Raw genomic sequence first — 24,650 nt, 5'->3', positions numbered from 1 at the left:
CACATCAGCTTTTTAAAAAATAATTTTCTTTTCTTTACCAATTTTGTTCCTATCTTTATTTTTTTTCTTTTAATTTTATTACAATTTCTTTAACCATTCATCGTTTAGAAACTATTCATTCATTGTTTTGGAAACGGGTCCCCACGAGATGCTATGTCCAGTTGCAACACCTGGGTAAAATCTTTTTCTTCTGGAAATGAATTATAAAAGAACATTTCCTCTGATGACAATATGACAAACCTCTTACCAGTTGTAAACAGGAATGGGAGGATGCCTCCATTTACCATTTAGATTACTGCACTAGAATTGAATCACCTTTGCCAAAGTTGAAGTAACATTTTGAAACCCAATCTTCACTTCCTAGTAATCCCAATAATCAAAATATGCTTACAGATCAAGAAGATGGTCGGATGATCCATGTACCCCAAAATCACTACATCTAAAAAAGAATACACAACAAGAGAACCCAAAACTGAAACACATTTCAATCAAATCCATTATCCTTGTACCCATTTTGCAGATCATGCGGTGACGGCAACAGAGAATAAGAGAGAGAGAAGCATCGGCCTCCCAACAACGCTCATTGCCGCCACTACCACCACCTCCACAGCACAAGCATCAGCCTCTCTTTGTCTGCTAATCTACATGGATCTCACCATCACCGAAGCTCATTTTTCATTTTTTTAATCTCTCTCTCTAAGCCCTCTTTGTCTCTCTTGACCAGCCACCATGGCTAGATCTACACTGCCACCACCGCTAACGTCAGTGGCTTCTATCTCTTCCCCTTTCCTCAAATAAACCCTAAATTCTCACAATCAAACTTAAATCTAACCCTTTATCACTTATTATGATTCTCTCCAAACACAAGGCTCTTGCTCTCTGTCTGTCACATGGGTTTCCATGATCTGTGATGGAGGAGACTTTTAGGTGCTACATGGGACTTGGTTGTCAAAGATTGGTAGTGTGAAATTGTGAATGGGTGTTTGGCTAAAAGCAATTGTAATAAAATTAAAAAGAAAAAAAAATAAAGATAGGAACAAAATTGGTAAAGAAAAGAAAATTATTTAAACAAAAAAAAAAAAAAAAACTGACGTGGAGTTTCTTGCCATCTAAGCATTAATGTAGCCACTAAAATTTTGCCACATTAGCATTTTATTTAATATTTAAATATTAGACATGCCAACAATGCAAACTGTTTGCCACGTAGACATTTTCCGTTAGTGAGTTAACGATAGGGACCAAATTAATTGCAAGTTGAAAAAAACAGGGACCAAATTGACTACTACCAAAATGTAGGGACTAAATTGATTGTAACTCCAAAATGTAGAGACCAAAATTGTGTTTTTACCTTCATAAATAATTGCATTGTCATATCTTAAAAAATAATAATTTTGTGTATTTTTCTTTATTGATGGTTTATTAATTGAATGTTTATTTAGAGTTTCAATTTTTTTTTTTTATACTTCTGCCCCCTTAACTCCAAGTCCTGACTCAGTACCTGCCTTTTTTAAAAAAAATATCTTGCACTACTTCACAAGGTTGGTCTTCCTCCCTCGCTTTAATAAAATAATAAAATAAAATACATTGCACTATTATACTATATCATATGTACAATATTAAAAAAAAAAATGCAGATTCATAGTAAAAAATTCAATTATATATTCTTTTATTTAAAAATAAACACAAGTAAATGGTTATGATTCTTTTCTTTTCTTTTATTTTTGAGATGATCGTATAATTTCATTAATGAAAAGTTTAATCAAACAGAAGACACTTTACAATAGGGCCAAAAAAAAAAAAAAAAAAAAAAGAAGGCCAAAAGCCTTCAACTAGACTACAAACAATTCTACGAAGACTAGCTAAAGCAAACTTAAAATAAGATCTTTGTGATCATTTAGGATCGGTGGAACTGTACAATTCTGACGATCCCAAACGACCTTTGTTTCTTGTAATCTTCTTTAACTTGATAGAAGGATCAATTGGATCTAAATAAAAAATAAAATCTCAATAGACTATGTTTTTCCACTCTAATATAGAGAGAGTGGCAGTTGGACCCAAATAAAAAATATTCCAATAGAGTGTCATGTTTTGAGATTTTTGGCCTCTTTAAAATAATGCTTACAAATGGATATAGTGATGTATGATAATTATATCAATGAATGTATAATTTATGTGATTATTTAACATACCAAGGTGTATTTTTTGTTTTTTTCTCAAATAATGTAGGATCTTAGGATCCATGATCCGATCCTATGATCCACAATTTCATCTACCTCCCACGATCCTATGTAGGATCCCAACTTTGACAACCTTTATCACACCTATACTTAGCCAAAAAAAAAAACTAAAGTGATCCTCACACATTTTTTTACGGTGAATTTTTGTTGATAATTTAAATCATTTGATAGGTTAAGAATCTCTTATATAGTAAAGTAAATAACTGAATAAAAAAAAATAAACTCAGTGTTTCATTTGATTAGAAAAAATAATCAATAAACTCAGGTCCTGACGGCATGCAAGGAAGGAATAGTGGGCTCAATATGGAAGAAAATAACGTGATCAATAAGGGGAGTAATAGCATGTCCAGTTTGGGAAGTAATTCTATGATTACTCAACCAAGTAATTGCGTGACTAATGAGGATTTATTGCCCAAATCTGTTTCAGTTCAGCAAACGGTGGAGAGTGATAAGCCTTTAATAGGAATTGATGCCGAGCTGTCCAAATTTGACATTCAGAATTCTCCAACAATTAATACACTTGGACCTGAGTCATGTGCTTTCAAGACATCTCCTACCCATACTCAAGTTAATGAAGCACGTGCCCCTCAAGTAACGGCTAGGGTTTCTTCCCCATCTAGCCAATTACGTGTTTTGCCATCTAGGACCCGTAGAGTTAGAAACGAAGCTCACACGGCCAGCCATGGTTCAGAGACTATCTCAAGCCAAAAAAGAAGGGGTTCAGCATTAGCACATCAAGCCGAGTTACCTTCCAAGCGACTACAAGTTTCTCGGTGTGATGAGGAGGTATTTTTTGAGAAGGTGGAGGCTGATCATCAACCCCGCCAGTCACAATGAGTTGCCTAGCATGGAATTGTCGTGGGCTTGGGAACTTGCGAACAGGAAGAGAGCTTGTAGAAATCATACGGGCAAAAAATCCCTCTGTCATTTTTTTAGCCGAAACTTTGACAGACGAAGCAAGGCTAGAGACTGTACAACGAAACATTGAATTTGATCATAGATGGGTGGTACCAAGAGAAGGTAGAGGAGGTGGATTGGCACTCTTTTGGAAATCTTCAGTCAACTTGAGGATTGAAGGTTCACACAAATATTATATTGATGCTTCAATAGATAAGAATATGAGCAATGAGTGGCGCTTGACAGGTTTTTATGGGGAACTAGAGACAGCAAGAAGGTGTGAGGCGTGGAACAAATTGAGGTCTCTCAATTCAAGTCCAAAAATTCAGTGGCTTTGTTTTGGGGACTTTAACGAGATCACTAAGCAAGATGAGAAGTTGGGGGCTGCAACTAGGTCTCGTTTTCAGATGCAACTATTTCGAGAGGTTATTGATGAATGTGGTTTTATGGATCTTGGATACGTTAGGTCGAAATTCACATGGGCTAGACACTTTGAAAATGGCAATTCGATATGGAAAAGGCTTGATAGAGGTCTTACTACTAATGGGTGGTTTATGAAATTCCCAGGGTTAGGTGTTCATCATTTACATTGTGATTCTTCGAATCATAGCCCTCTCTTAGTAGTCCTGGCACCATTAGACATCCCAACACGCAATAAAATATTCCGCTTTGAGGAGATGTGGTTGTCAAATCCAACTTGTGAAGAAACAATACAAGCAGCATGGAACTCAATGGTAGGTTCGGAATTGGATTCTACAATATTATCTAAGGTGGAAAAATGTGGTAAAGACTTACTTTGGTGGAATCGAAATGTGTTTGGTAGTGTAAGACAAGAGTTGATAAAAAAGAAAGAATTGTTGTGTAAGGCCGAATTTAAAGCACAAATCAGTGGTGTTAACCATCGGGTTAGAGAGTTAAAATTTGAAGTTAGTGTACTGATGGACAGGGAGGCTCGTATGTGGGCTCAAAGGTCACGGGTTTTGTGGGCAAGCCAAGGTGATAAAAATACAAAATATTTTCATAGTCAAGCAACGAAGAGGTTTAGGAAGAATGAAATTAGGGGGATTAGAGATGAGGTGGATGCTTGGAGGACCTAACTCGATGAGATTTCTGCTATATTGACAAGGTACTATCAAAATCTTTTTACCACTTCCAGACTAGAGAACTCAAGCAATGTGTTGGCACATGTCCCTCAAATCATAACAGAAGAGATGAATCTATCTCTTACCTGTGACTTCATGGAGATTGAAGTTTCAGAAGCCTTACAACAGATGGCTCCGCTTAAAGCTCTGGGGCTTGATGGGATGCCACCATTATTTTATCAGCATTTTTGGAGTACTGTTGATAAGGATGTCACTTCTTCAATTTTATCTTGGCTAAACTCAGGTACTTTACCCCATCCTATAAATCACACCTTCATTACACTCATACCCAAGACTGATAATCCTGAATATGTTCACCAATTTCGCCCTATTAGTCTTTGTAATGTGCTATATAAAATATTCTCAAAGGTGTTAGCTAATCGGTTGAAAAAATTCTTGCCACATATCATTACTAAGCATTAATCTGCTTTTACTAAAGATAGGTTGATTTCTGATAATATCTTAGTTGCATTTGAAACACTTCATTGTATGCAAAGATATAATTCAGGTACCTCTAGATTTATGGCACTCAAATTGGATATGAGTAAGGTTTATGACCGGGTTGAGTGGTGTTTTCTTGAAGAGCTGATGAGGAAAATGGGTTTTCATGAGAGATGGATTAATTTAACTATGATTTGTGTGAAGACAATAACGTATTCCATTTTAGTAAACGGTGAGCCAAGGGGTCTCATCCACCCATCCAGGGGCATTAGACAGGGTGACCCTCTTTCACCCTTTCTTTTTCTGCTATGTATTGAAGGTTTGAACGGGTTGATTAAACAAGCGGAGGTGAATGGGGATATTCATGGTTTCTCTCTTTGTAGGAGGGGGCCAAAACTAACACATTTGTTATTCGCAGATAATAGTCTTCTCTTTTGCAGGGCAACAATGGAGGAGTGTGGCCATGTGTTGGATATTCTGAAAAATTATGAGAAAGCTTCGGGTCAAAAGGTGAATGGGGACAAAACATCTCTCTTCTTCAGCAAATCAATCCCTAATGAAACCAAGTCAAGTATTAAACAAGCCCTTGGAGTGCAGGAGATTTTGCAATATGAGAAGTACTTGGGCCTCCCTTCACTAGTGGGAAAGGGAAAGAAGGCAAGCTTCAATTACATCAAAGAGAGGGTATGGAAAAAACTACAAGGTTGGGAAGGAAAGCTACTTTCATAAGCAGGAAGGGAAGTCTTGATCAAGGCAATAATCCAGGCTATACCAATATATACTATGGGGTGTTTTAAAATTCCTTTAGGGTCGTGCCATGACGTTGGGGCACTAATAAACAAAATTTTTTTGGGGACAAGGAGGTGACTGGAGGAAAATCCATTGGGTGAGGTGGGGTGAGTTTACAAAATCAAAAATGGTTGGTGGGATGAGATTCAAAGATTTAGCTCTTCACAATGATGCACTTTTGGCCAAGTAAGCTTGGCGCCTTTTACACAATAAGACCTCTCTTTTCTATAAGGTGTTTAAGGCACGCTTCTTTCCTAACTGCTCTATCATGGAAGCCACAGATTCAAGATCCGAATCATATGCTTGGAGAAGCCTACTCATGGGTAGAGACGTTCTACAAAGGGGAGCTAGGTGGCGAGTTGGGAATGGTAAGACAATTAAAATTTGGCAGCATGGGTGGATTCCAAGGAAAAACTCTCCTTTTGTGGCTTCCTACCATATTGAGTCTATGGGAGAGGCCACAGTTTCAAGCTTGAGTGAGGAAAGTTCAAGACAGTGGAATGAGGAGCTAATAGATTGTATCTTTTCTCATGAGGAGGCAACTTTAATAAAAAAAAATACCTTTGAGTCGAATGGATGCAAAGGATGTTTTAATATGGCCTCACTCACAATATGGACAATATTCATGCAAGTCAGGTTATTGGTTTCTTAAGGATGAAGAGGCATTGGACATTGCCCAGGACAATGTCATAACAGACTCGAAGCTATGGAAGGGAATTTGGACTCTTCAGGTTCCTAACAAAGTCAAGAATTTGTTGTGGCGTGCATGCCGTAACGCGTTACCAACAAAAGCGAGCCTTGTTCGCCATACAATCATCAATGACCCGTTATGTGATCGCTGCCATGAAGCACATGAGACACCAGTACATACTCTATGGGATTGCAAGGAATTAGACACGGTCTGGGTAGGTTCGGAGCTCTCTTAGTTGCGCCGGGATGCAAATTTTCTGGACTTCAAGGAGCTATTATCTTGGCTTCTTCAACAACATGATAAGGTGGAGGTCTTTGTGATGACAACTTGGTTGATTTCGACTTAACGCAATCAGGTACGACTTCATCTTGTAGCAGCTTCTCTCCACCAGATCCTTCAGTTAGCTAATGACAGGTTTGCTAAATTTTTGGCTTGTCAACCAACCACAACCGATAGACATGTTATACTCAGAACTAGATGGCAACCTCCTCCATCAGATTTTATGAAAATAAACTTCGATGGAGCTGTTTTTTCTAGTGAGAACAAGTCAGGTATTGGCATGGTAATAAGAAACAGTGCGGGTTTGGTCATGGCTTCATGTTCCCAATGCTTATCACAAGCATATAGCAACGACGAGGTTGAGGCATTTGCACCTACTAAAGCTCTGTCATTTGCAGCAGAGATAGGTATTTTTAAGGTTGTGTTGGAAGGTGATTCGCTAACCGTAATAAAGGTGCTGTCAACTGATCAAAGATCCTTATCTTCTTTTGGTCCACTGATAGATGATGCTAAGTTTAGTTCAATTAATTTTGATCAATTGTGTTACTCTCATGTCAAGAGAGAATGTAATTTTGCGGCCCATAGTCTAGCTAAGTTTGCTAGCAATATTTCGAATTTTCAACCACAGCTTTCTTATGTAATTCAGGCTGATTTGGCCGAATTTAGTTAATGAAATTTGAATGTTTTTCCCCTCAAAAAATAATAATAATAATAATAATAATTCATCATACGCATGTCATATTATTAACAGATTTAATACAAAATAATAAGGTAGATTAGTTTTTTTTTTTTTTTTTTTTTAGAAGGAGAGGTAGATCATATTTAATTGAGTAAAATGTGAAAACTATTTATCATTGAGATTTACAAATTCGTTTTCACAACGTAGATCTATAAATAATATGATTAAGAGAGAGAGAGATAATGGTGTGTGCTCCATCCACTTTGAAGAATTCACATCTTATCGTAGTTTCTCCTATCTTTTTTCATGATTTTACATCTATTTAAATGCATGCCTATGTGTTTGACTAACACATGTTGCTATCAACTCAATTATATGAGTCAACTTTTTCCCACTTCGATGGATCTCTAACCCAAGTTTTACGATGGAACGCTCTCGCTCACACTCCTTGGAAGAGGAAAACAAGCTAGCCCACAACACCAAAAAAGTGAAAGATTCACACCATGCATCAGATGAAAGAAGATCTTCACAGGGTGGGGAACCCAGCCACCCACCCAAGCTTTCTTTCAAGGATAAGTTGGTTGGGGAAATACCGGGAGCTTACTCTCAAGCATTCATTTTTACGAATCAAATGGAGGCGGATTCAGACTCGGATGAAGAGAATGAGGAGATCATGGATGGATTTGCGTCGGTATGTTTGTCGAAGGAAACTAAACAACGCATTCAGGCTCCATGGACAAATGCGATTATCGTAAAGGTTTTTGGCAAAAATGTGGGATACAACTATCTCCATTCTAAGCTACTGGACCCATGGAAACCGAATGGAAGGGTGGACATGGTGGATCTTGGTAGAGATTTTTCCTACTAAGATTCTTAGTTGATGAGGATCTTGAAGTGGTGCTTAAGAAAGGTCCTTGGTTTGTTAGGGGTCATTTCTTATCCATCCGGAAATGGGAAGTGAACTTTAAGCCCTCAGAAGCGCTAGTTTCTTCAGTGGCGGTGTGGGTCAGGTTGAATGAATTGCCTATAGAGTATTATGAGGCCACAGTGCTTATGCAGATTGGGCAGGCATTAGGGACAGTTTTAAGCGTGGATACACATACTGCCTTGTAAGCTAGAGGACGATACGCACGCTTATGTGTTCAAGTGGAAATGAGCAAGCCGTTGGTCACCAACGTGCAAATAGGACAGCAGTGTCAGCCTGTTGTTTATGAAGGTGTGAACCAACTATGTTTTGACTATGGTCGCATAGGCCATAGACGGGAGTTCTGTCCGTTCACCATCAAGTCGTTCTTATCGGCAAGTCCACATGATGCCTCTGCTGCCGATAGTGATGATAGAGGGAATCAAGCCCCAACATCTCCTATGGCACAACCCGAGGCCACACCCGAAAACCGAGATACCTCGAAGGAGGAGTCCAACGTTGCTGCTTTCGGCCCTTAGGTGGTAATTTCATGGAAAAGGAAAGATTCCAGACTGGGTAATAAAAGTCGCAACAACCATGTAGCGGTTTTAAGGTCTGCTTCAGGTCACGAGAATTCTAAAGAGATGTTGGGAAGCAGGAGTTTAAATAATGAAGATGGGCTAAGTCGCATAAGCAAGGATGAAGGTAAAAGAAAAGCCCAATGTGAATTGGGCTTGAATATGGTATCCAAGGAGCAAGTGAATGTTAAGGAGGCTTTAAGCACAGGCTTAGGACTTGATGGGCTTAGGAATCAAGGCCGGTTTAGTCATGGCTCAGCTAAAGGTAAGCCCAATTCCAATTCAGTAAAGGGCAAAAAAGAATTTGCAAGGAGTAGGGCTCTCCACTTTAACTCCCCTCAGTTTGGCCACACAAAGGAGGTCAACAACAGCAGCACCGAGTGTACTTTGAGAATCTCCTTGATCCAGGCTGATCAAAATGGTGGGTTCAAGTTTGGAGCTTGTGCAAGGAGGGAGACAAGTGAGCAACATGGGTGGCAGGTTTTTGGAGAACCCGAGAGTGACTACGGTGGAGTTGGAAGCTCATCACACTCACACCATGATTCGATTTAGGCTGAATTTCCAATGGGTATGGAAGATCACAAAACCAGCCTAGAGAAGAATGGCAAACATGAGGTTGATCGTGAGAAGGATGAGGGTGTTCAGCATCTAACAAATAATCCTGGAGAAATGGGTGGGTGTGCTGTTGCGTTGTGCGTTATCAAGGCCGGGCAAAGGCCTGACGACGAAGATGGTATGGTGGATCGTCTGGATTTTGATGGAGGAAGCGGGTTTGGTCCGTCCATTTGATGTTCATCTGACTCCTCTAAATTGTTTAATGATGAGTATTATGTTTGGAATTGCAAAGGAGCTTTAAAGCCCTCTTTTCAAAATCATGTTAGGGAGTTGGTTTATAATCACGATCTGGCTATTATGGTTGTTATGGAAACCCGAATTGGAGGTGATAGAGCTAGGGATATCTCGGATAGGTTGCCATTTGATGGGGCCATCCATTCAAACATGATTGGATTTGCTGGTGGAATATGGCTTCTTTGGAACTCAGATAAAGGGTAGATTACTCAATTAGTTGTGTCTGAGCAAGAGGTTCACGTTTTGGTGAAGGTAACCTCATCTTCCTTTAAATTTATTTTTTCAGCTATTTATGCTAGTCCTAGATTTCATGAAAGATGCATTTTGTGGAACTATCTTAAAAATGCTGCTGATTTGCATGAGAAACCTTGGATAATAGCTAGAAATTTTAATGAAGTTCTTGCTGATGGGGACAAGTTTGGGGGTAGAGCTGTTAACTCAAACAGGTCTTTACTATTTAAAGATTGTCTTGACTATTGCAACATGATAGATATGGGGTTCAATAGGTCTCGGTTCACTTGGACGAATAGACGTAATATAAATGCTCTAGTCCAAGAAAGAATTTATCGTTTCTTTGCCAACCCAAACTGGTGTGCTGCCCACCCCGATGCGAGGGTGACTCATTTCACAAAGTGTGTATCCGATCATTGCTCGGTGCTTCTCGAACCTAACCCAAGTAATGGAGTTCGCCTTCCTAGGCCTTTTAGATTCCAGAGTTTTTGGTTGTCGAACTTATCTTTTCTTGGGATTGTTTCGGAAGCCTAGGGTTTTTCTCGACCTCTCCAAGTGGCTATTGATTGTTTTTCCAAGAAGGCTTCGGATTGGAATAAGCACCATTTTGGAAACATTTTTGTGGGGAAGAAGAAAGTTTTAGCTTGGCTGAATGGGATCCGGAAAGCTTTGGCAGAAAATCCTTCTCATTCTTTTGTTGAAATGGAGAAATCCTTGCACAAAGAGTTAAATGATATTCTCTGTCAGGAAAAGGAGTTGTGGGTGCAGAAGTCTCGCATTAATCGGCCGATTGAGGGTGATAGAAATACTGCGTTTCACCATATGTCTACCATTGTAAGGAGAAGACATAATCGTATTTCGCGTATAAAGAACGATATGGGAGAATGGATCACTAGTGAGGGTGGGGCTATGTCTTTCATTAGAGAAGGGTTTAGCAAATTGTTTTCAACTACCCTTAATTGCTCTCCTTTACATATCCCTCGACCCTCCAAGTGGCAAGTGGTTTTGTCAGAAGAGGATAAGGGCAGCCTGAATTTGCCAGCGTTAAAGTGGATCTTGAAAAGGCTTATGACAAAATTGAATGGAGTTTCATTCGGGAAGTGTTGATTAATGCAAATTTACCCCACAATTTGGTAAACCTCATCATGAGTTGTGTGTCTTCTGTCTCTACTTCTATTCTCTTTAATGGTGGAAATGTTAAGCCTATTTTCCCCTCGCGTGGAATTAGGCAAGGTGATCCATTATCACCTTATCTCTTCATTTTTTGTATGGAAGTTATTGGGCATCTCATTGAAGATAAATGCAGTGAGAAGAGTTGGGTGCCTGTCAAAAGCTCTTAGAGTGGGATGGTTTTTTCTCACTTGTTCTTCGCGGATGATTTGGTCCTCTTTGCGAAGGAGGATGATGTAAATTGCTCTATAATAAGGGATGTGCTTGATGACTTTTGTGCTAGGTCAGGTCAATCCATCAGTGAGAGTAAGTCTCGAGTTTATTTTCCCCAAATGTAGATGTGGATACAAGAGAATCCTTGTGTGATATTTTGGGATTTAAGTCAAACTCCAAATCTTGGAAAGTACCTTGGTTTTCCCTTGAAGCATCGGGGAGGGAATAATCAAGATCTAAACTTCATTTTGGATAGGGTCTAGTAGAAGTTGGCGGGGTGGAAAGCTAATTTATTATCCCTTGCGAGTAGAACGGTGCTCATTCAAGCCTCCACATCTACTATTCCTGCCTATGTCATGCAATGCACGGCTTTACCCAAGAAGTTGTTGGATGATATTGATAGAGTTAATCATAATTTCCTTTGGGGATCTTCGGATTCTTCGAAAAGAACACATTGGGTGGGTTGGCACAAAATGACCAAAGCTAAAGATCAAGGGGGTCTTGGAATTCAATCGGCAAGGGGAAGGAATCAAGCTCTCCTTGCTAAGCTTAATTGGAGATTTCGGATGGAGAAGGATGCTTTGTGGGCAAAGGTTTTGAGAAGCAAGTATTGCAATAGCCGTCGGTTGCATGCTAGAGCTAAGGACAAGCTTCCTTGCTCTAGAGTTTGGAAAGCAATTCAAAAGGGTAGTGAGGTTTTCCATAAAGGCATTCGGTGGATTCCGGGGTGAAATAGTAGTTTGAGCATTTGGCATGACAAATGGTTTGCAATGGCCCCTTTAAGAACTTTAATCCAAGGTCCACTCCTTGAAGAAGAAGAGAGTCTCCAAGTTAAAGAGGATTTTGGTCCTCATGGGTGGGATTGGTCAAAAATTTCTGTCCAGATTCTAAATAATATTCTTATGGAAATTAATGCCATGCCTTATTCTTTGGGAGCTTCTATTGAGGAAGATAGGTTGATTTGGAATGGTGATAAGCACGAGGAATTTGCGCTTAAATCAGCCTATTCATTAGCCACTAGATGCAGCGAGGAGGAAGAGGAGTTCATGGAGTTTTGGGTTTAGAAGGTGGATTTTTTACTGCGTAATAAATCTTTCATGTGGCAATGCTTGCATAATAGCATTGGTGTGGGAGATTGCCTTGTTAAAAGGCACCTTAGTGAGCTGGATAAGTGCCCCATCTATCAAAGGGAAGTTGAGACTATTATTCATAGACTTAGGGACTGTGAGATGGCAAAAACAACTTGGACCAGCCTAGGTGTTAGGCCAAACAGCAGCTTCTTTGAGGATAGCCTCCACATTTGGCTTGAGAAGAATTGCAAAGTAGATAGGAGTAGAGTGTCCAATCAGCCACCTTGGAGAATTATCTTTCCTTTTGTCATTTGGTTGTTGTGGAAAGAAATGAATAAGGTTGTGTTCAAAGGCCAAAACTTTTGGCCTGGTTTTCACAATGAAGCTGTGTTCCAGGCACTTAAGTTTTTGCATTGTGTTTTGAATCCTAAAATATTGGGTAGTAGAAGGATGATTCAGATTCGATGGGAGAAGCCTTCACCTGGTTGGGTTAACTTAAACATAGACGGATCAGCCTTAGGAAATCCAAGTAAAGCTGGTTGCAGTGGCATCATTCGGAATGACCATGAAGATTGGCTTGGAGGTTTCTCTAGATGCATCGGAGTCACCACAAGCTTTATAGCTAAGCTTTGGGCTCTCCGCAATGGCCTTAACCTTTGTCATAACATGAATCTTCAAGCTGTTGATATTCAAATAGATGCAAAAGCTGCGGTTGATGTAATTAGCAATCCTTCTTTTTCTAACCGGATTTTTATGCCTATTGTTGATGACTGTAGACAGCTGATAGCCCAACTTGGCCAAGTCCGGATTGGGCATTACTATCATGAGGCTAATTCTTGTGCTAATTTCTTAGCTAGGAAAGGGGCGCTCCAAGATTGTTGTTTTAGTGTGTATTAGGATCCTCCTGTGGACCTACTAGATTTTATTAGTGCGGATAAGGAGGGTGTGTTTTGTAACAGGGCTATCCCTGATCTTGCTGTTTGCCTTTAGTTTATGTTAATGCAAATTCTAGTTTACCAAAAATATATATATGAATCATTTCTTTTTTCCATTTGGTAAGTACACTCCATGTGAGTCACCTTATTTTCAATGGTGAAGGCATAATAATCATATGCATTTTTTAAAAGTTCTAGGGTATATATAGAATGGTATGTCAAAAAAGTTTCAAACATTTTTTGTAATTATACCCGTTTACATAATTTTGAAGGGGTTAATTATGAGAGTGCATAACTCAGTGTAACTTTTCTTAGAATTGATACACGTATTAAATAAATAAATGAACACTAATTGTGGAAGCAAGAATTTAGACCAAGCTTAATAACTTGCCTAAGAACACAATTAATTTAGATTATGAGCTTATAACAATCCGCAATGGGAAGTTTGAACAAAAATCCAGAATTTATCTCACTCTTACACCAGTATGTAAAAAAAGGAAAACTCTTATTCATAACATCCTTTTCTCTTACAATTTTCACTCCTAATGTTTCACACCTATATTTTCTGTGTCCCACCCCCCCCCCTTTTTCTCTCTCTTCCTTGATATGAGTCATCTTCTTTTTTATGTTTTGTCATTGTCCACGTGGATAACTTCTGGTCTCATCAGGCTCTTCTTTCTTGATTTTTCATCATGAATGGAGCTTTCTAGGGTTTCTTCTTATTGTTCAAGTGTCCACCTAGATAATTTCTGATCTTATTGGGCTTTCCTTTTTTGGTTATTCATCATGGATAGAGACTTTTGGGGTCTTTTTTTATTGTTTAGGATTGTCCCTCTGCATTAAATGCGGTGATGTTAGGCAGGTGACCTTCATTTAATGCGGGGGTTGTTGTGGAATTATTTGAAAATCTTAGATAGCTTCCTCAGTGAAGTTGATCTTCCCTGGTACTTACCTCTACCTCGGAACTAGGCTAAGACTTACCTTGATAGTTCAGACACTATCCTGAAACTAGGCTAAAACTTACCTTGGTAGTTCAGACACTACCTCGAAACTAGGCTAGGACTTACCTTGGTAGTTTGGACACTAACTTAGAAGTATGCTAGGAAGGAGACTGACCCTGATCAATAGTCGAAGGTTCTGTATCTATTGTTAGAATGGGCCAGTCCATGTTGGATTTGTTTCCTGCGTTTAGGCCATTGCTTGAAATGGGCCCAATATTTATTCTATTATAATAAGGCCCAATGTTTACCCCACTACAATAATATTTGTTTGAAATGCAATCCAAAAATCTTTAGTGTTTATTTTATTTTTAGATAAATAGATAGTTGAGGGTGGAGGAATTAGGATCCTAGATGTTTTCTTTAAAAACACCAAAAAGTGTCAGTTAATTAAAGTACAAGACTCTTAACTAAAGATGACAATGATCCCCTTAACATTTATAATGTGAAAATTAATTTTGATGAATTTTTTTTTTTTTTTTGGTAAAGATCTCTCTCAAACAATTTATTTTCTTAAAAAAAAAAAGTGTTGAAAGATTATATATATATATGTATAGATTTAATGTTACACAAGAGGTAGCTCTTGTTGTTATTGAATTTTAATTATTTTTTCTTTTTGAGTTGTTAGATGTTGGTTAGTATTTGTATTTGTACTACTTAAAACAAAAGGTACACGAATGTTGGTGCAAAAGAGTAAGGGATAAAAGGAAGAGTAGTTCTAGTACCACATAAATTGTCACAATTTTTGTCATAACTATCTTACATGTTAGACTGTGACTGATTATTTATCTCTTTCACGTAAATCTACTACTTTTTCTCTACTATTCACGGTTAGCCTTTTAAACAGTTGTGATACAAGTTTTGTTATTTTAAACATGACTATGATTGAGCTTTGGGTAAAGTAGTCTCATATTTGCATAGTTATTCACAAATATATTATTATATTTGAGTTTGAATCTTTTAATAATCAAACTATAACTTATGAAAACTATTCATAAACAGTTGGTAATCTTGCAGCCCTTATTATTTGTCTCAGATAATATATTATGGATGTTTTAGTTTTAGCCCCAAATTTGAAGTGTTTTTTTTTTTTTTTAATTCGAAAAATAAGAGGTGGGGACCATTTGAGTCATTTACGTATCTTTTGGAAATATCAAGAAAAATACAATTGAACTAAATATTCTTGACAAATGTGAAGATTAATTGTTGAGCCTAAATAAATCCGCAGATCATTTTTTAAATCAGCTTGGGTATGAATGATAAATCTTAAAGTCCCACTTGCTATGTTTTTAACAACTCATTTTAGTTTACGAATCATTTAACTCAATTTAGTCCAAGTCTACATCCCAGCTTTGTGGATCATAACATGGAGTTTTTTCATGGATAGGACTTCGGTTCAGTGCATTCATACACGGGCCTAAGCTTAACTCTTTTTTCATGAGCTTAAAGTCCAATAAAATATATGCCCTGTCTTGTGAGTAGGTTGGTTCCAATTTTTTTTTCCTCCTTTCCTACGTAACGAAAGGTATACATACAACTGTACGCAAATTAAAAGGAAAATTGCACTTTATCACCTTAAATTATACACCAAATTATATTTTGCACCCTAAATTATGACACTTGTTACACTTTGCATCCTAATATTAGTTTTACTGTTAAATTAGCATATGACTTGCAAATGATTTTTCCAAAACATCATTTTCACCAGTGGCGACGCCACGTTGAGGTCAGGGTGTTCCTAGGAACACCCTGACCCGAAAATAAAATTTTTTTTATATATAATAATTTAAATTTTTTTATTTGTTTACCTTTAAAAAAAAAATAGGAACACCCTTAACCAAAATCAAGAACACCCTCAAATAAAAAATAAAAAAAATTATTTGTTCTACTTTCAAGCAAAAAAAAAAAAAAAAAGTAACAGAGCAAGCCCACTGCCCAAAGCCCAACATCAATCCTAAACAACAAATGAGAAAGCAAACCCAATCTAAAGAAAAAAACAACATATGGCAAACTCAACAGATGATAGCAAACCCACGGGCCACGGATTCTCCCAAAAAAAAAAAAAACCAAAACCCAACCTAAAGACAGATGGTAGCAAACCTAACCCACGAATGGCAGCAAAAACTGAAATCAGAAATGGAGAAACAAAGCTCATCGCCTCTACCTCTGCCTCAAACTCGAGCAACATCGGTCATCACCAGTCGGATCGGAGATCGGTCATCGCCTCGACCTCGCTAGTCGGATTGGAGATTGGAATAGCACAGATCGGATCGAAGATTCCTTCCTCACCTTGTCGCCTCGACGTGCTGCCCTGTCCGACGACGCCGCCCCTCAACTTCAGCCTCCCTGCTCCCTCAACCTTAAGGTATTTCATCTTTACTTTACACTTTTCTTCTCTCTGATTCTCCCTTTTTCTCTAATGGGTTTTCTCTCTACTCTCTTACTTCTCTCTGTCTCTTTCTCTCATCTGAAGAGTGAAATTATGAAAGTGGAGTGAGGGTCACTCTCTTTAAGACTAGATTGGCTGATTCTCTTTTTTCTTTTTTGGTGAAATTGTTTAACTTTATTTTATTTTATTTTTTTGATACGAGCTTGCTTAGTGTAAGGACTCAATTTGTAACAACCCCAAAATGATGCTGGGTTCGCACGTTAAGGGCCCAAATAATATAATTTGTAGAGCATGGGTTTGAAAGGTTAGGCCTTGGTCATCGAACGATGGTTAGTCATGGTGTTCATACAGAACTAAAACATGTTCGCTCGAGAAGTTTTTCTTCTCGATACGGCCTGGGAGGCTCTGATTCTTGGCCTTTTTTCCCAGCCCCTTTTTTCTGGACTGCTTACTTCTCCTTTTATATTAGCCTTTACCCCTCTTTCTCCTTTTATATTAGCCTTTACCCCTCTTCCAACGTCCACGTGTAGGTTCAACTTTCCAAGGCTGATACTTGTCCCATTAGCCCATACCCAAAGTGGTTGGGGGTGGTTGTAAAAGCTGAAAAGCATTGCTCTGTCTGACGCAGAGTATTTAATTGCAGTAATGGCAGCCTTTCCTTTGTCCTTTGTCGCCATATTGTCCAAGGCTCCTTTATCTATCAACGCGGATGTGTTTGGCTCTTCTCAAAACTATTCCTATGCCGTTCTTGCCCTTTCTTTTAGGAGTGCCTTGGAGATGCCGAGGATAGAGTCATCATCGGCCATGTCTCAAGGCTATTTGGACTTTCACTGTAGGTCCCCGGCTATATCCCTCCTTGGCTCGGGCCTTGGGCCCCAATGTAAAGTGGGCCAGGGTCACAAATCCTCTGGCCCCACCCTTAGCTTTATTGAACTGTAACTGCTTAGCTTTACTGTAACTTTATTAATATTTGTGATTGGCTGATTCTTTTTTTTGTTTTTTAGCTTTACTGTAACTTTATTAATATTTATGATTGGCTGATTCTCTTTTTTGTCTTTTAGTGTATTGTCTATTGTGATCGGTGATTGTAAATTTCTGATTGGCTCTTGTGATTGGAGCTTGTCTGTTGAGTGGGGGGAGGGGTGAATAGGGTGTGTGCTAATAGTTAGTAAAGAAAAATAATGAAGCAACTAATAAACAATAATTAATAATTTAATTATCCAATACATTATAAAAGATAAACAAATATGTTAGGCTAAACAACAATTAATAATTTTATAATTAATAAAACAATAATATAACAAATTATAGTTTATAAAAGACAAACAAATTAATGAAACAACTAAACAACAATAATTAATAATTTTATTAATATTTCAAATGAACTTATAGTTTATTGTATAGGTAACTTTGTTCATTTCTTTTATTTTCTTTTTTTTTTCCTTTTGAGGTTTTTCAGTGTACAGAATGCAAATTTGTTTTGATTTTAAGATTTTTTTTTTTTTTAAAGCACAAACTTCATGCCAGCCAAATCTTGAATTTCGGCCGGTATTTCCCGAAACACCTGAAATAAACCGGAATGACCCGAAATTTTTTCAAAGTAGAATAAGAATACTGGACAAAATTCCTGGAGTCATCACTGATTTTTACTTATAAAGACCAAAACATCATTTTCACTTATAAATAAAATTACTTACATACAAGCAGGAACAATTCAAAAAAAAAAAAAAAATCAGATTTGCAGCGGCCTTTATCATCCCTGTTTTTCCACTATTTATTCTCCTCTGTTACAGAAAATTTCATAATCATTGTTTATGTGTTGGACCTAATCTGCCGAAGGTTATAAATTTTTTCTTGTTATACTGCTGGAATATCGATCCAACCAACAAAGAACCATCATTCAATCATTTTTTGTGCTTTTTTTTTTTTTTTTAAATAGTTCTTAAATTAGCCTCCTTGAGAAGTAGTAAAAATTTTGAGATTATTTTATGCAATAACGATTTTTTTTTTTTTTTTTTGAAACGTGGTTGCTCTGATGAGTTGTTAAAATGGCCTCCATTAAAATTGATTCAGAGATACGCTATTTTAAATTATGAGTTTTAGGACCCAAAAAAAAAAAAAAAAAAGGAATTGATGAGTCAATATTCGAAGAGTCAAGATCAATCATATAAAAAGAAAAAGAAGAAGAGCTTTTGGGATTGACTGGAGTTCAAAGAAGTGAGGGCAGCAGTGTTATCGAAGGAGTAATTGTCGGTGGTCAAGCCGTGCTTCAAGTAATAGTCGTTGAACGCATGCAACCGTAACCACTATGTCGTTTGCGTCGTATCAGGGCCCACCTTGCTGTATTGAGCTGCAGTCATCGGCGCCGGGCTCACAAGCCCAGTCCAACGCCGTCTGCAAGGCCGTGTCTTCCGTGTTGTTCTTCGCCACGCACCACAGCTCCTTACCTACGAAGCTGGTTTGGGCCTCAGAAACCAATGCGCCAGCGAGGAGTGGGAGTGTGAGTACCAAGAAGAGAAAGATCTTAGCGGAAGAAGGAGAAGAAACCAAGAAATCATTTTTTCCATTTTGCTTTTTGGGTGACATAGAGAGAGAAAAACATGGAAGGGAAATGTTTTTAATTGATCGGGAAAAAGGGTGTTTTGGTCTTTAAATAATGTGCCACTTAAGCAAAAGTTATGTGCAAATCATGTGCATTTAATTTTTGTCTAACTTAATAATAAAATTAACATTAGGATACAATGTGTAACAAGGGTCATAGTTTAAAATACAAAGCGTGAATTCAAATAGTTTAGAGTGTAAAGTGTAATCTGATGTATAGTTTAGAGTAATAAAGTGTAATTTCTCATAAATTAAATGGATTACTCACAAATTATTCAGTACCAAATTGAATTTAGGGGTCATTTGGTAACTTTGTTCTAGTAATGTTATTTGTATTTTTTGAAAATATGTATAAGTGAAAAAGTGTGAAAAAATATGTATAATATTTTTTAAAAACTGAAAAGTATTGCTTAAACTAAACTAACAATCCGCCCCGTAGTCGTAGATGCCAAAAGCTATGTAACTTAATTGACCCCTGTTTATACACAAAATGTTTGGAGTCTAACGAGAAATAAGTTTAAACTGCATACAATTATCTCAATAAAAAAAAATAACAGAACAAAACAAAACAAAAGACTTGCATCAAGTTATTAGACCCCATTGTCACCTGTTCGTGTCATCTTTCCACAAGTCTCATTAATGAGCAAGTCCAAAGTGCACTTGGACGATCCACCTTCCTCCATAGCTTTCTTGGCCATCTCTGCCAGTTCCTTACTCTTCTTCCTCACCTCCTTCCCCTTCTCTCCCTCCATTAACTCCTTCACCATTTTCTCTAACCCCTCCCACTTCACAAACCCTCTCACTGACCCATCACACGTCTCAACCCTCAGTCCCACCTTTATCTCCTTTACAACCATTCTTGCATTCAAAGGTTGGTCTGCCATCATAGGCCATGCAAGGATTGGAACCCCAGCACATATGCTCTCCAACACAGAATTCCATCCACAGTGGCTAATAAACCCTTGCACACTCTCATGCATCAAAATCTCCCTTTGGTCAACCCACTCTCTCACTACAATTCCTCTATCTTTCACTCTCTCTTCAAACCCATCTGAAATCTCTGACTCACACTTTCTTATCACCCACAAGAAATTCACTTTGGATTCTTCCAATCCAGTTGCTATTTCTTTGAGTTGTGCAGGTGAAATCTCTGCCTGAGACCCAAAAGCTACATACAGAACTGAGCTCCCTTGGTCAAGCTTCTTGTCCAGCCACTGAACCCATTTGGGTTTATTGTGGGGTTCAGTTCTACCCTTTGGTGGCTCAGCCAGGCAAAGAGGCCCCACGGACCAGGCCTTGGGTGTACACTCACGGTTCCAATAATCATCAAACAAAGGCTCAAGCTCATAGAAGCTGTTAAATATAATACCATAGCTATTCAATAATGTTGCTATGATTGTTTCCATGGTGAACTCAAATTTCTGACCCTTTAGCTCCCCCTCAGAAATTGGGGGCTCAAAGTCATTTCTAGTAATTTTAATCCATGGAAAAGGAGGCACTGTTATTAACTCGTTATTTGATTCGAGTCCAGAGAGAAGTCTATCAATAGCCACAGCTCTAGACACACAGCAAGAGTAATAGCACATACCATAGAATACAAACCTTGGGATGTTGAACTTGGAAGCAGACTCTAGGGTCCACCAGAGGAACCCATCAGAGACCATGAAGCTGACACGTGGAAGATTCTGGAGTGCTCGTTCGAAATCGGGCTGCATGAGCTTTGTGGCGTTTGCAAATGAAAGGAACATGGACATTGAGGGCAGTTTGTCTGTGCTCTCAATGCCAGCAGGTAAATCAGTCACGTCGTGAGAGAATGGTAGGTCAAGAATGAAGGCTGTGGCGTCATTGAGGGACTCAGAGATGAAAGTACGATTGGCTGGGGTGGTGAAAATGGTGACTGTGAGGCGGCGCTGGAGGAGTAAGCGTGCAAGGTGGAGGAGTGGGATGGTGTGGCCTTTGGACATAAATGGAAAGAGAACCACATGGTGTGGTTGTGTATCACCAGATATAGAACCCATATTCTTTTCCTCCTCCTTCTTCTCTTCCTCTCCTCAGATCTCTCTGTCTCTGTCTCTCTCTCTCTAACCAGGTTCAATTTAATAGTGTTTAGTGAACAAACATGTTGTTTGGTGGTCCGGTGGAGGATATATATAGAGGATCCTAGTGGAAGGCTACATGCATAGATTACAGAGTCAGGTATTTGAGTAAATCTAGTGCCACACGTTTTGGCACAATAAATATCATAACTCGTATGACAAGTTGTGGTCGGTAGAAGTCGTCTTATTAAAGCCTTGAAACTTGAAAAGATGATACTGTGACTGTGAGTATGTGACAAACAAAATATGGTTAGAGACTTTTGGGGTTAAGAGATATTACGGCCTCATCAACCGCTACTATGTTTCTAACTTTCTATTGATGTTTACTTTTGGATAAAATTAAAGCTATATATATTACGCATGCTATATTACAAACACATTAAGAAAAAAAATTTCGGATTGCTTTTTTTTTTTTATGTGTTTGTAAGGAAAAAAGTGTTACACAAATTTGTAAACTTAATAATTAAATTCGTGACTTTAAATCATAATTTTGTTGTGACTTAAAATTAAGATTTCATTTACCTTTTTATGTGAGTAAAAAAACACTTCTTTTCCTTTCTTTTTTTTTCCCTCTTTTTTAACCATTTCTTTCTGTTCCTTTTTCTTTTCTTTTTCCTTGACGTAGACTTCACAAATGTTTTCATTTTCATTATCAATCAATGAAATGAACAACGAATACAATTTTTGTTTTGTTGTACAATTAAAAACATGAAAACACTCCAATCATATTCATACAATGTCTTTTTGTTAGATTTTTTTTCCCCCAACGAAAACATAAAACGTTTATTACACAAACTGTAGAATTATATATATCAATATCACTATTAAGGCCCAAGCCTATTCTTGAGCCTACTATTATATAGTCTTACATTGTTCAAAGCTTGATAACTCATTAGCAATCAATGGTCTCCTGTATGAGAGTTATTTATTTTTCATTAATTGATAAGTACACTCCATGTGAGTGATCACCTGATTTTTCTACGGTGAATGCATAATAATCAGTTAATTATATGCTTCTTCTTTTTTTAAGTCTGTGAGAGTGCTTTTTTTCTTTAGCACACAGGCCTAAGGATCCTGGGCCAAATAGTTGTATTTTTGGTGGACTGAACTTGGTTCACCGCAGCTAAATGGGGGCTGATTACAAACCAAGTTATGCGCAAGTCACATAAATCTCCTCAAGGCAAAAATGCGATTCCTCCTAAGTAATAAAATACCATTATAAGTGTTTTAGTATCATAAAAGGATCATTTACTCTTACAAAACAAGTAAAATAGATGTTCATAATATTCACAATGAGAAAGAGATTGAAATAGAATATTTAAGGCTTATCTTTTATTGTATAAACATTTTAAAGAATTCCTTCACTTGGTACCCCGGGCGTATTGTCGTGGGATCCCAGGACGCACTGTCGTGGAATCCCGGGCGTATGAGGCCTGTAAGAACCCAGAATCTCTGGTTCTCTGCACTATACAATCTTTCTCCATGCATGTTATGTAATGGAGTTTTGTCCTTTCCTTTTACCTCTATAGGTCCTACACAAGAACAACTATACAATGCACATATCTTCAAATAATTGTTAGTTTCTTAGATTAAGATATATATATATATATATATATATTAATACATATACATATATGTAAATGAATTTCATGAGAATGATTCAGCCACGAGGATCCTGGCCCCAATTCTCACAGACTTATGCTTTTGCACAAGACTTGTGGGATTTGGAACTCAAGTCCGAGTGGCTTTGCTTGGGTAGGGACTCAGCTTTACAAGCAAGAATATATATGTATTGAGCAGCAAGAAGCAGTAAAGAAATATGCAAAGTAATTGTTAGAAATTCTCAAATCAATATGAGATATTTCATTATTTTTCTTGATTGTGGATTACAAATGTGCTCACTAAGACGTGATACAAGGTTCAAATAAGCTCAAAAATTACAGACTTTGATGGCTATTCAAGCCTCTAAGACTTGCAAAGTTTGAATCCTTTTGAATCCAAGTATGTGCTATAGTGGCTGTTTCTGGGATACCGGGAGACATTCCTCTGTTTTTCTTAAATTTTACAGAGTTCTAATGACTCTGTTATGATATTCTTCCTACTGAAAATCCTCTGCTTCTTCAACATGGGTTTTCTATTCCTTTTATAGTGTGTTTTCTAGGGCTCCATGGTACTAGTGATTTCTCTCTTTTGCCCCTCAGAGCTCGTGCTGTGACAGTTGCTCAAGGGCTGGTCTCTTCCCCTTTTTCTCATGGTTTTCATCTTTTAATACTGTTTCTCTAAAAGTCACTTGCTGACTTTCCATTCCGGGGCGTCCTAGCCTTCAATCTCTCTTCCTTCAAGATTTCTCACTTTTTAGACTCAGCTGCGTTTGTATTTCCTTGCTGTCATTATTCCCAAATAGTTGGAATCTTTTACTGCTGGGTTGAAAGTTCTCTTCCAGTTGCTTCTACGTATGATTTTCTCATTCTTGGTTCCTTGTGGTATAGCTCCTTTGTTCATGAATGTTTGCTTTATACTTTCTGATTCTTTGCTGCACCAGTGGGTACTTGAGAAGGACATCTCTGTTCTTCATTTCTTGTATTTCGTGGTACCTTTGAGTTGTCTCAATCCTACAGCAGCTGTCCTGCATTACCTGAGGATCCCGGGCCTTTGGCAGCCTCTGGGTATCCCGGCCCAGTTCTTTCACTGAAGTTTGCTGGACTTTTTGATGACCTTTTTGCTGGAAATCTGAATATAAATTGGGCCTTCTTTACTTTTCATGGAATGGGCTTTTTTGTGAAATTTTAGCCTTCAACAAAGTCCTAGGGTACATATAGAATAGTGTATCAAAAAGTTTCATTTTTAATAATTATACCCGTTTACAAAATTTTGAGGGGGTTAATTATGAGAGTATATTAATAATATAAGTCAGTGCAATTTTTTAAGAACTGGTGGATATATTAAATAAATAAATGAGAAATAATATTTTTTTGAATGCAGTCCAAAAATACTTAGCGTTTTTTTTTTTTTTTATAAATTGATAGATGAGGGTGGGGAATTAAATTTCTGGATTTTTCCATTAAAAACACCAAATTTATTAATCAATTGAGTTATAAGGTCAATGGCGAAAATCTTTAGTTTTAAACATGAAAACAAATGCCATATTGGCTCTTGTTATTTTCAAATTAAACATCTAAAGTTTAATTTCCATCTACTCCCAACTATTTATAAAAATAAAAAATAAAAAATAAAAAAATAAAAACTTAATTTTCGCCTACCTCTGACCCCAAACTATCTCTACCTCTATCTCTGTCTTTTTCCTTGCCGAATTTCTCCCTTCATGACCTGACAAAATTCTGCCTCAACCTTATTCTCTTGTGGTCACCACCCACTTCCAGCAAAACATCCCCCCCCCCCCCCTCTCTCTCCCTCTCTCTCTCTCTCTCTCTCCACCCCCTAGCATAAAAGATGCATTGATA

At 37.8% G+C, this 24,650-nt stretch overlaps 2 protein-coding genes across 2 annotated transcripts; one reads left to right on the top strand and one right to left on the bottom strand.

Annotated features, from left to right (window-relative positions):
• Positions 1-9,201: 9,201 nt before the first annotated feature.
• On the top strand, positions 9,202-10,824 carry LOC115971148. Its single transcript, XM_031090867.1, has 4 exons — positions 9,202-9,370; positions 9,485-9,686; positions 9,786-10,101; positions 10,252-10,824. Exons 1-4 carry the CDS (start codon positions 9,202-9,204, stop codon positions 10,822-10,824), a joined length of 1,260 nt encoding a protein of 419 aa, XP_030946727.1.
• An 8,729-nt stretch (positions 10,825-19,553) lies between these two features.
• LOC115976683 (UDP-glycosyltransferase 90A1-like) lies at positions 19,554-21,366 on the bottom strand. Its single transcript, XM_031098131.1, has one exon. The coding sequence runs from the start codon at positions 21,109-21,111 to the stop codon at positions 19,684-19,686; it is 1,428 nt and encodes a 475-aa protein (XP_030953991.1). The 5' UTR covers positions 21,112-21,366; the 3' UTR covers positions 19,554-19,683.
• Positions 21,367-24,650: the final 3,284 nt, after the last annotated feature.

The sequence above is a fragment of the Quercus lobata genome, chromosome 2, assembly GCF_001633185.2.
Source record: "Quercus lobata isolate SW786 chromosome 2, ValleyOak3.0 Primary Assembly, whole genome shotgun sequence".
NCBI classification, from domain to species: Eukaryota; Viridiplantae; Streptophyta; class Magnoliopsida; order Fagales; family Fagaceae; genus Quercus; species Quercus lobata.
Note: the sequence above shows the minus strand (reverse complement) of the source record. Positions and strands in the feature narration are given on the sequence as shown.

Excerpts from the sequence above, each read along its gene's own strand:
- LOC115971148 (XM_031090867.1), top strand. The coding sequence starts at position 9,202 with ATGGGTATGGAAGATCACAAAACCAGCCTAGAGAAGAATGGCAAACAT. Across the intron at positions 9,371-9,484 it reads AAGGCCTGACGACGAAGATG|GAGCTTTAAAGCCCTCTTTT; the intron begins GTATGGTGGATC and ends GGAATTGCAAAG. Across the intron at positions 9,687-9,785 it reads CTTTGGAACTCAGATAAAGG|TCCTAGATTTCATGAAAGAT; the intron begins GTAGATTACTCA and ends TATTTATGCTAG.
- LOC115976683 (XM_031098131.1), bottom strand. The coding sequence starts at position 21,111 with ATGGGTTCTATATCTGGTGATACACAACCACACCATGTGGTTCTCTTT.